Below are 12,608 nucleotides of genomic sequence, written 5' to 3'. Positions count from 1 at the left end.
CAATGAGGTGGTGAAAGTTGGGAGCAGCCACCAGCTTGTAAGGAAGGATTTAGCCTGTGATATTGAGTGATCTTTGATCATGGAAAACACTAGCCGGGACGCTCCCTGCTGCCAACTGCTAGGACCACCGTCTCTACTAATACACCTCTATTATGACCAAACCACCTAATAGGTCCACAAGTCTCTGCGAGATCACCTCTATCCCTACCTGCAGCGCTACCTTCCACCAAGTGATGGGATCACACCACAGTGCTATACCAGCGCATACCTTTGTGACATTTAGTCCCTATGCAATGAATACAACTGCCTACAATCAGTAGCCGGCCACTCCACATGGACTGCAGGTCATGTGATGGCTTAGGTCAGCATCTTGGTGATTTTTTAGGTGCTGAGCTGATACAGTGAGCTTTCTTTCCAGCTGCACCATGTGACTCGCTAAGTAATGAGCATGCTGTACAAAGTTCTACAGAACTGGACATACAAAGGAGTTCTTTGTTTTATTAAGGTGGGGAGGGTATATCCTTACGAAGCGCATTGTTTGCCCGTTTACATAATGTATTGAGTCATTTTAAAAGTATTATTTATAGGCATTTAGGTGCCATGGAAGGCAGCCCTCAACAGCACACCACATCATTAAACTCCACTACATACCGCTCCACAAAACAAAATACCATTCCACATAATTACACTCCAAAAATACACAATCCAATTCCACATAATTCTCGTACACTCAATACTACATAATTACTATCCACATAATTCCACAGCACATTATGCCAATTCCATGCCACACAATTACACAACTATCTAATCCAATCCAACCTACATAATTTCACAACACACCACATACATACACTCCATAACACATAAGTCAAAACATTGCCATTTACAATGCCAATAGCTCCAACTCCAACAAATGCAATACCTATTTCATTTACAATGCTTGTTCATTCTTCTACGTACCAAATTCGTGCTGTATCCTAGAGCAGGGTCTTAGAGAACGCAGTTCCCTGTGCTCCGATGCCCAGGTGTTTTGCCTTGCTCAATGAATCTGAATATCACTCTGTCTCTGTGTTCAAGAAAATGAGAGCAACATCATTCTTGGCTGACAGTGGGATGTGTTTTCAAGATACATAACCATTGAAGGCCCTGAAATGAAAGGCAGCTCGGAGCAGAAATAAGAAGACCATGGGCAGTCATTTGCAGTCTTTATTTTGAACCTGCATGGTGACTGGCCATGTTACTCTGGCCCTGTCCTCGTCTTCCCGCTTCCTTTTCTGCAGTGAGTTGATGTACGAGGCGAGTCTGCCTGAGCGAGAGAGTAAGAGCAGGTGGGCACTGGACCACCTTTGCCTTCAGTACTTTTTCATTCATGTTTGCCAAGTAAGGCACATACCAGCCCAGTATTGCAGCAACAGCTACATTGCAATGCTGCAAAATGAGGATTTGTAAGCACTAATAGAAGTAGGTGGCTTCTGTACGATGCTCGGGTGCCAATTGTGTATGTAAATTTTGTCCCAATGTTAGAACATTTTGAAATTCACTGCTTTGAGTCTTGCATTTTAAGGGGTCCTCAGAGTAGCACAACTTGGAAGTGGGATACTACAGATATGGCTGTTGCACCTGGCCACAATCTTCTGTTAGAGCAAATCGTTCCTTGTCATATCCCACCAGCTGTCAGGGTTGGCATTCTAAAGCTTGCATAGAGACTCACAGTGTTCTTTCATGTGCTTCATTTCCTCTCCTTTTTCACTGAGTTGACCATGCATGCACAAGATCACACAGTAACGCTCAAATCAAAATCAGGCTAACTAAACAGATAAACTTTGGTCTCTGTAAGGATCAATTCGAGGACTGAATTAATACCCATTTCATTCCCATCTGGGCCTCTCCTCTCTACATATATATATGTCATGTTAGAATTTGCGCCCCTGGGTAGTGATGCATATGCAAGAAAGAAAGCTGAATTCATACCGTCTGAGGATAGTTTACAAACCCAGAAGCTTTTTACTGGCTGGGAGTGTGGCCCTACTTGGATTGTTATCAAGAAAGGCAGATCAGAAATAGCTCTGCTCGTTATTTCATTTCAAGGCCATTATGTCTCTTAAACCATATAAATAGTGTTTTTCAATACTTTCATCAGTACTACCTGTCCAAATATTGAACAAAACGCCTGTGATGCGGAAAAGTTTCAACACACTTGAATGCAGATCATACCGCTGAAATGCATGCGTTCTGAATGCTTTCATTTGACTTAAGCTTCCCCAATACATGCCTTCACTTGTGCTCGCTCGCAGTGGGAAAATAAAACATAGCATGTATTCCTCAGTAATCTCTAGACAGTCTAATAGAAGTGTCTCTCTCATAAAGTTATAATGCAGGCCCCCTTCACCAGCCTTATACATTGAATGACCAGCTCCCTGAGGGACTGCAGTCCAAGCAGGGCTCAGTGCAGAGGAGGTGTCAACAGGAATCTGAACTACTTAGCCAGGAGTGAAACACTGAATAAACTACACATTTTTGTAGAATTAAAAAAGTTGCATCTATTTCTCCATGGCCACAGCACTGTCTTCCTTTATTTTTGTGTTTGCAGACTAGTTTTATGATTTTTTGTTTGCTAGTTTAGGCTGGATGTAACACCCAGTATTAACTAATACATCAATACTTAGAGTAGTTGTAGTATGTCTCTGTTATTTGATTTGGGTCAAGTTCAGCATGATGCAGGGGGGCATGATACAAAAACTAGGAGTGCCGTTAGTGCACTGGGGCAGCGTGTGGTAGTAAGGTCTTGGAACGGTGTTTCAATAGTGCCCAACGTAGACCAAGGAAGGCCAACTCTATATATGATATTCAATTAATTAGCACGTGAAATAAATCTACATACAGTTAATCAATGTAGAACTCTTTTACATAGCCAGTTGTTTTCCTGAAAGTCTGGAATGGATCCGGCCTTCTTGGACCTATGGAGGGCCAAGTTTGACATAGAGCCTAGAAAAACAATAGAAAGATCATCATTCTTTTAGCTCCTTAGCTGTCAGATTTCTGGTCTTGGCTCCTGCTGAAAGAACTTTCAGACTTTTTGGGAAATTAATTTTGTCTTGGCAAGCTACTGCCTCTAAAAGGTAAGCCTGACGTGTGCCTGATTTGGGACTTATCAGGACAGTGAGCTCAAGTTATGCTCTGCCTGGCACATGACAGCATTTCCTGTGCTGCAGCTGATGGATCTCAGTCTGTCCCACATTTGATTGGAGGTTGAGCCATCTGTGACTGCTTGTGTATCAAAAAGCTTCTGTCCTGCCAGGGTAGGACCATGATGCCTTGAGTTGCCAGGGTCTGAGGCCCCGCCACAGTACTGCACACTGAATAAGAGCTGGTTAACTGTTGTCAGTATAGTTTTAGAGTAGCATCTCATGTAAACTCATTTATTGTTGCATTTCCTTTCAGGTAAATCGGGATATCACTTTATCAATTTTTGCTTTAGCATTATTGCTAAACACTTATTTGGTTTATCAGCCTTAATAAAACTAAATCAAAAATATACTCATGTTTCTCAGCCTGTCCTTGTATTTAATGTAGGTAATAGGTTGGCAAGCATATTTTACAGAACATATCGATTTCTGGAGCATTTTGTCTCTTGGACACATAGATTATTTAAAGTATTCCACCCCCACTGCTAGTAGACCATGTCTACCTAGTTGCCTCATCTCCCAAATGGGTTCTGACAGTGAGAGAACAAGAGGTGTAAGGGCAGAAAGTGTACAGATGGTGTATATAAGGTGGCAGTGGAAAAGGAGGTGGATGGCATTGGAGAGCATATTGTTCAGCAGAAGGTAGTTTGCAGAGATGGCAGTGAATGAGCTGGAGGATAAGACAGCAAGAAAAGGACAAAAATGGGGGACAGACAGGACTATGAGAGGTTAAGTGAGGTTGCGGAAGACAGAATGATGTGATAGGAGTGATGATTGATGTCAAAGGGAGAATATGGAAACGCAGTAGTGTATGACAGTGAGTTCGAAGGCCAGAAGGGAAAATGTGATATTACTATGGCTGTAGTGACGTGGAAGTTTAGAAGCCCAGGTGTGATTGGAAGAGTAGTAGAAATACTATTTGTGATGTTGTGGGAGGAGGAGGGTTATCATGAGTGAGGGAATGTTTGGGTTGTACACATGAAGGAGACATGTAGGAGGGGACATGGCAGAGTGTGTGGGTGAGTGCTTGGGAAGACAAGAGAAGTGAGGGGAGAGGAAAAGCTGAGGGCATTCACAAATGTTTGTCACCTCTTTAGATATTCACAATTATATCATCCTACTTTTATATACTTTGGTTTACATTTAAATTCTCCTACTATTACTAAGTTTATTTTATATTTTCAGCTACTGTTAACACCCCCCAACATTTATATTGTAAGAAGACATATTTTCACCTAATGTTAAGGGTTCAAACTTATGGGTTAGGCTTGTGGGTGGATTGGGGATGGGGTTAGAGTTAGTTGAGCTGCCATTGTAAAGGCTTTGACATTGTAATGGTGAAAGTGTGACTGTACAATGCATGTAAAGTAAGTATTGCAGATGTAGTGCAAGGAGGAGTTGCCTAATCACAGATTCTTGTATTCTTTATCTGCAGCTGGTGTTTCCTGCTCTGCAATAATGACCGTCGGAATCATATCTGCTTTGCTGCTCCACAGATACAAACAGGTGTGGAAGGGTGCGAAGTCACTGTTAAGTGTCACAAACCGATCAAGTTGTGGCCTTTGGGAGTAATGAAAGAAGAAACCGGGATTGAATAACTGAAATATTGTTCAAAGATCAGTCATCCATACCCTGGAAATATAGAGCAGGTTGAGCTCTTGCTGCAGTGCTCTCCCTAGCTAATGTGAAGCATTTCTCTTATGAGAATGCCCTCATCAGCACATATCCTCGCCACTTCTAACAGCGCATGCTCAATATCCCCTTCAGAAACAGAGCTTCTGCCCAGACTGCAGTGCGTCACATTTAGCACTTTTTACCCTATTTGCTGGAATCCATGAATCCCTTTTCAGTTAATACTGTTTTGTAAGAAATTAGATTGCTATTTGCAGTGGGCAGTCACCCAACTCATGGAGTAATGACACTAACATGTCAAGGTGAACCAATAAGTCACTAAATTAAGCTGAGCTCAAATCCCGGATAGGTATGGCTCAGAGCAGACAAGCTTAACTTGAAGCAGTTTATCACAACAGTAATTAAATTAAACCATCAGGCCAAAAAAAAAAAAAATGCTGTGAAAAGGGCACCATAAAGCGCTAGTTGCCAGTGATGGTCTGGAAGCTGTCACCTTTTCTACGATCTATCCCCTTCACCAACCCCCCAAACCCCCGGCCACACCCCCCCCCACACACCACCAAATACGGATTCAGTAGTCAAAAAATGTTCTGAGTGTCGTAACTTTTCAGGATTTCTGGAACAGCTCCACTGGGTCACTTCTAAGGCTCCATAACCTCACTTCAACAGAGGCCACCAGCAAGGTCTAGTCCAGGTCCGGTTGGTACTGGTTAACTGGCCATTTCAGGAAAATGACCTCCTGCTTCTTGTGGTCTGTGGCCACACAAAGGTCAAGTATAAAAGTATATGTACCTTTTGGAAACTAATCTCGAGTTGTTACTTGACAACACATATATTCACATCCATACTTATTCAACCCCACCTCTCGCTAAATATGTTTGAAGCACTTATCATGAAACCGATTTGTATCAAATATATCTATTTTTTAATAGTCAGTACAAATTCATATAAAACATAAATCATCCGGAATAAAAACAATGTTAATAAAAACACAATTTATTTTTCACATTGGGTCGGTTACGTATCCAGAAAGGAGAACACTGAGAGACAGACAATGTGTCATACATATGTTAATTCGGAAGCACAGTAGACGGTGTCAGTCACAAATCTCCGATCCCTGTCTATCGCTAACTGAACCAAATTTAACTTAAAGCAAAAAAAACAGGCGTCGACGCGTTTTGGTGGCAGAAATCCACATAGGACCACCTTCTTCAGGACACAATATTTTTTCTCCTTAATGTGTATATTCAAATATGGCACCAATTCCACCTATTAGAAAAACATATTTATAAAAACTATAAAAAAACCCCAATGACCAATAAAATTCACCCAATTCAATATATACAACTTATTGCACATTCAGATGTATAATCTTCATGAAAGTATTCTCTATCAATGTTAAAATCATAAGTGCTCCAGACACTTCGGCGAGATCCTCATATATCCAGAAAGAATACCTCCCTCTCTATTTTAATAATTTATTCCTCATTCATCTTGCTTACATTCAATCAACTATTTGTTCTATTTTGTTTTACAACTCTGTCAAAGAACTCACCGGTGCTGCAGCACTGCGGTAAGAATGTCTCCTCTCATTTGCATTTGAAGTGCTTCAGGGGATGCTGAAATGTTGCAATAATAGCTGGAATGATAAAACACTGAGGTAAATTCCTTCAATATTGTGCGACTTATAGTACCTACAATAGTCTATCTGGTTTTACATTGTTTATATGTTGTTTTATCGTACACTTTAAAGGGAAATTGTACCCCTATTTTTACCTATTGACATTATGTTTCAAATTTTCTTCTTACCCAATATATAAGCTATAAGCATCACTATTCACTTATCCTCCATATCGATGTCCTCTGAATAATAGGACTAGATTTAACATGCCCGTCTCCGTTAAACATGACTATGTCTCTATATTCATACTCGAGGATTGAGCCCAGTGCTAAAGCTTAAAACCCACCTTGCTTATTCACAATTGAAGCATAAACGATATTTTCTTTATTCCTCCTGTTCTTTCATCAGTAATTTTATTGGCCGGATTTAATCTCGGTCTCTAAACAAGTATGATCAAAAGGTTTTGGGGGAACAGCTGTTATTATCTCTATTTTTAATAATACGTTCCTCTAAATAGTACCCCTTGATAAATGTGCCTTATCATAAATCGCTCACCTTTTTTGTCTGGGATCCCACGCAATCTCTCTGGGTTTAAAAACAATGTCTCTCGTTTCCTACAATATATCATTGATATATTATCACAATCCCTTATCTCTTTTGGAATTTTTATAAAAGGATCTTTAGCAAACACCCCTCTCTGCTGTGTCTCACCTTATGGCATCTAGGGGCGATCATTCAATCTATTGTCTCCTTGGGTCATCTATAAAATAGATAAATATGTGTTAACTACCGTGTTTCTAAACTTCTTCATTCTAGTAACTTATTGCATATAATCCATCTAAATGTATACTCGATACTATATTGTTAATATGCTGTGGCTGTTTATATTACCAGCCCCTCGACGATACTACCCATATCAACATAATCGCTTAGTAACTATTTGTCAGTGTCAACCCATAATAGAGCATTATCTATACCGACACAAATTGTTAAAAGGTAGCGCCCCTTGTTTTAACGCCAACGTTAAAACAAACGTCCGGATCGCCTTTCCGTCCCGAAGTTTGTATCTGGTCGTGGAACTTAAACCCGACCCATTCAGGGTCGCTCCATTTTATCTGGTGGTACAACGTCACGTTCCGTTGCGTTTGCCGGTTACGTGTGTGTCACATGGGTGGACAACTTAAGCAGTCATAGCATGTCAACGTGTTAGCATTGGATGTGTGTTTAGAAAATATGACCATATCTTAAAAAAATTTATGAGAGAAGCAGTATAACGTATATAGAATTCTTGTTTGGTTTTAAACAAAACGAAGGGGGCAACTCAATAAGAGATGAATAATCTAAGTGCGAACACTGACAAATAGTTACTAAGCGACTATATTGATATGGGTAGTATCGTCGAGGGGCAGGTAATATAAACAGCCACAGCATATTAACAATATATAAAGTACTTTATTTATTTTAAGCTATTTTATTGGTCATTGGGGGGTTTTATAGTTTTTATAAATATGTTTTTCTAATAAGTGGAATTGGTGCCATATTTGAATATACACATTAAGGAGAAAAAATATTGTGTCCTGAAGAAGGTGGTCCTATGTGGATTTCTGCCACCAAAACGCGTCGACGCCTGTTTTTTTTTGCTTTAAGTTAAATTTGGTTCAGTTAGCGGTAGACAGGGATCGGAGATTTGTGTCTGACACCGTCTACTGTGCATCCAAATTAACATATGTATGACACATTGTCTGTCTCTCAGTGTTCTCCTTTCTGGATACGTAACCGACCCAATGTGAAAAAATGTTTGTGTTCTTATTAACATTCCGGATGATTTATGTTTTATATGAATTTGTACTGACTATTAAAAAATAGATATATTTGAAATAAATCGGCTTCATGATAAGTGCTTCAAACATATTTAGCGAGAGGTGGGGTTGAATAAGTATGGATGTGAATATATGTGTTGACAAGTAACAACTCGAGATTAGTTTCCAAAGGGTACATATACTTTTATACTTATATTTTTGGGTGCTCCAACCTTTTGGATTTGAGAGCCCCCTCTCCTTGTTTTCAAGGTTTCACACACAAAGGTCAGCCAAATAGCCCTTTGAATCCACCTTTTTGCATGGGGTACAAGTGGGAGCAGGTCCAGTCCTTCAGGGCTCCTCTGAGGTCAAAGGCAGCAGTTCCACTCTTTTGCTGACCTTCCCTGGTCCAGAAACTGAGGAGGGTTCCTAATGGTGCCACATTTATGGTTTGCATTAGCCAGTTCGTGGGGGTGACTCCTGGACACTCCCTTACCAGTGGGGGAAAAGTTTCCAGGGACAACTCTTCACACGTTTGCAGCACATCCTGTTTGTCTAACTGCGAACATTCCTGCAGTACGACTCACTCCTAAAATCCAAGTAGGGTAACCCTTCTTCAGTGTTTAATTTGTGAAAGAAAGAGTGACAGCGCCCAAAGCTCTGCTCAGAAGCCGGCAGCCAATGCAATTATACATCCGTGCATTGAATTTTAAGGCTGGTAGACTCCTTGTCCCTTTTTCTAGCTCTTGCAGGTTCCTTCTTTTCTCCCTTTGTGACGGTTTTGCCGTCTTTCTCTTCCTCTATCTGTTTGATCTCTGTATTTTTCTTTTCTTGCACGCACTACATTTCTGAAAAATAAGTGCTGGTCCCCAAAAATAAGTGCCGGTGGCCTCACACCGGCAATCACTGGCTCAAATTAAGCACTGCCCGTCTTCCCTTGTATAGAGGGCCTGCGCCCCATTCACCAGCCCGACCCCTCCCACTCCCCTGAGGCGGTATGGCCAGTGAAATGCACAATCCCTTCCCCTGTGTCAGTTCTAAGACAATTTTGGGGGTACCTTCCCTCCCACTGAGTTTGGGAACATCCTGGATAGCGTGGTCCTTGAGGAAAAAGGCTTTCCCTTCAGGTCTCTCTTTACACTGAACTATGAATGCACAGAACTCACCACTGCCCTTTTCCCATATGTTCCTGGGTTCCCCCTACCTGTCCTTAATGGGCTGATGGGAGTCGAATGCCCTCACCCAGTCCATATGTCACCAGGTCTAAGTAATCGTTCTGCTATGAGAGCAGTTGTCACACCTCATTAAGGTCATGTACTTGCTGTTGGTAGGCAAGGTAAATCGGCTCTCATGAACTTGAGGCAGGGAAAAGGTAACTTTCTAAAAGTTAACTTCCCTAAATATTTATATAAAAATCTAACTACCAATTAATTAGACTTCTAATAAATATGAAATTTAGGCTTTGAATTACTATTTTAGCCATTTCTTGTCAAAAGTTACAGACTAAAGTGTATTCTATGTACTTACAAATTTTCTTGATCCAGCTTCAGACCTAACAATGAAAATGGCTTTTGGGGATCTAGTCATCAGAGAAGCATACTAACTTCAATTTTGCGCATCTCTTTTTTAAATATCAGGCTTCCTGCCTTGTGGGCGACAGAGTGTACTTGTGACTTATTAATACTTATTAATATTTAATATTAATGATTATAATAATTTAAAAGCTTGGTTTCCTACCATCTCAAAAAGGTTATTTTGACAGGTTTCACAGCCAGGTTTTAGTCTGTTGCAGTTAAACTACACATGGTAAGTCTTATGCCGTGTTGTATAGACTTACCATGTGGATGGCACCATAGATACTATATTCTACTGGTGACATTAACTTCCAGGCCCTGGGTCTATTTCGTACAACATACACTAGGAACTTGTAGGCAAGTTAAATATTCAAACAAGAGTAAGCCAATTTAAATATGTTTAAAGTGGGAGCACAGGCACTGTACACCTCTTTAGCAGGGGTGACGTGCACAGAGTTAAAAAACCCAGCAAAAATAGGGTCCAAAAGAAGGGGGAAATCTGAGTGACCATGTAGAAAAGTTAGATTTGCTGCACGTTTGGCATAATTATTTTAGTTAGCTGATGGATTAAATGCTAAAACACCCTCTTGTTATTGAACAGGTGACTCCAAAGTAAAACACATTTTCACAGTTCTTTTCAGACGGGGCATATTACAATCTTAGGATATACAATATATCCTAGGATATGCTACACCTGCATACGTCACATCTATGACAAGTGCATAGTGAACTGAATTCATAGTACTTCCTTACTTAATTTGATGAGCGAAACAAGGTTGGTGCCATTTTTTATTTCCTTGTAGGCACTTAAGGTGCCCTTTTCGGAGTAGCCTAGCTCCTCATTATTGGGGCCATCTTAGAAAAGAAATCAGTTTGAGTAATTGACTCCACTTTTACTTTGCCTTAAATTTTATTTGCCAGTAGTCTTTAGGTACAGGCGAGCCTATCCTTGCAGGCAGACGTTGTTGGACCTTAGTTTGTATTTTTAGTTCTCCTTACCTACTCTTTTTCGTTTGCTCGTGCTGCAAGTTTGGTGATTGCCATGCCCCCTGACATGCCTCTCTCATGATGGGCTTCTTAAGGCAGCTAACAGCGCATCTGCGCTAGCGAAACACAGTTGGTTCCGTTTTTTATTTCCTGGTAGGCACTAAGGTACCCTTTTCGGAGTTACCTGGCCTCACATTATTGGGGCCATCTTGGAAAATTTTAAATCAGTTTATGAGTTATTTACTCCACTTCTACTTTGCCTTATCTTTTATTTACCGGTAGTCCGCATCCGTGCCGCTGGCATGCCCATCCGGGCCTGGACCGCGCAGTGCCTGTCCCGCTGGTCGTTTTGACCCAGACTTACACCAGACTTACAGCTACTCAAGAGAAGCACTTCTCGACCTTAAAGTAATGGTTAAGTCAGCTAAGTGTTTGCCAATAAGCATAGCAGCCATAACTGAACCCTCACCTACTTCTTGTCTAATGTGTAATAGCAGTTTTCTGACCCTTAACCCACCTACAGAGAATAGCTCTGTTAATAGGTTGAAACCTATCGCAGACAGGCCAGCTATTACCTGTGCTTTAATGAATACCAGATCCATGGTTAAACATTATTTTGAAGTAGCCTAATTCATATCGAACCATCAACTAGATCTGGCGTTTGCTATGGAAACATGGGCAGACTATATGTCTGACCAGAAAACACAGCAGCGACCTCTAACTGCTATACTCCTTTCCGCCTTGACGGACCCAAAAGAAAGGGAAGGGGGACTGGGAATAATTTATCAGGGTCATATGCTAGTGGCCTTCAACCCGGTCACTATTGAGGAAATGTAAGAGGTGCTCTTTAACATCGAAGTTACAAAAACTCAAACTTTTAATGGTATGCTTCTTTATCGCCCCCTGAACAAAGAGCAACATTTGCAGAAAAACATAGCCAGTCATTGGAAGCTCCTTTGTTGAAATCTGATTTCACAGTCATCAGCAATTTTAGTTTTCATTTGGAAAATCGCTATGATGCCAAAACAGAACACTTATTAGACACTCTTTTAGGTATTGGCATTTCTCAAATCGAGAAGAGGCCCACTCATCATGCAGGTCACTTATTTGATGGGATATTTACCAACAACCCAAATACCAGTTTTACTCACCCCCTCCCTCTAACCTGGACAGATCACTATGCTGTAATGTGGAATTTAAGCCTGCAAGGGAGGCCCCTTCCAATAGTACAAAAGTCACATCAGGCTAACCGCGTGTGGCATAAAATTCAAGCTACTGATTTCAATGATCTATTAACACAATCACTTCCTTCAACAGACACTAACTTAGACCAGATGGCAGATGATTACTCCAACTAGATTAGTAATGACATCGTCCCAGTCCAGGCAATAAGAAAAAAAGATGTCTCTGTGCTGGTTCGCAAATTTCTCAAAGCCACTAAACAGAATTGTAGAAGACAAGAGCGTAAATGGCATTCTGAATATAAAGAAGAAGAGAGGGAAAAATATATAATATGCCTATCAAGTTATTAAAAATCTATCTTTGCGGCCAAGTCAAGATGTTGCACAGAACATGTAAAAACAGCAAATGACGCAAATAAAACTCTCTTTCAAACTATAAATAAATTGATTATTCTTACGGTGAACAATATAGCAGTTAATAACCAAGAATTTTATGATTCTTTAACTTGGTTCTTCCAGAAAAAAGTCATGAATATTTTTTTTTATTTTACTTGTGGTCATTTTAATAATGTATGCAAAGAATGAAGAAGACACTCCACGCTCCTCGCCAATACACGAAGTCACCA

At 40.6% G+C, this 12,608-nt stretch overlaps 1 protein-coding gene across 9 annotated transcripts in view; it reads left to right on the top strand.

Annotated features, from left to right (window-relative positions):
• GPAT2 (glycerol-3-phosphate acyltransferase 2, mitochondrial) overlaps window positions 1-12,608 on the top strand; it is a 1,263,238-nt gene that overhangs the window by 868,679 nt on the left and 381,951 nt on the right. For all 9 annotated transcript variants that reach the window (XM_085634201.1, XM_085634205.1, XM_085634208.1 and 6 more), the window contains one exon: window positions 4,624-4,694. In XM_085634201.1, the coding sequence (XP_085490327.1) occupies window positions 4,624-4,694 (71 nt within the window). The remainder of the gene's footprint in view (window positions 1-4,623; window positions 4,695-12,608) is intronic.

Source organism: Triturus cristatus, chromosome 11 (assembly GCF_964204655.1).
Source record: "Triturus cristatus chromosome 11, aTriCri1.1, whole genome shotgun sequence".
Lineage (NCBI taxonomy): Eukaryota > Metazoa > Chordata > Amphibia > Caudata > Salamandridae > Triturus > Triturus cristatus.
The sequence above is the reverse complement of the archived record's forward strand: the minus strand, read 5'-3'. Positions and strand labels throughout refer to the sequence as shown.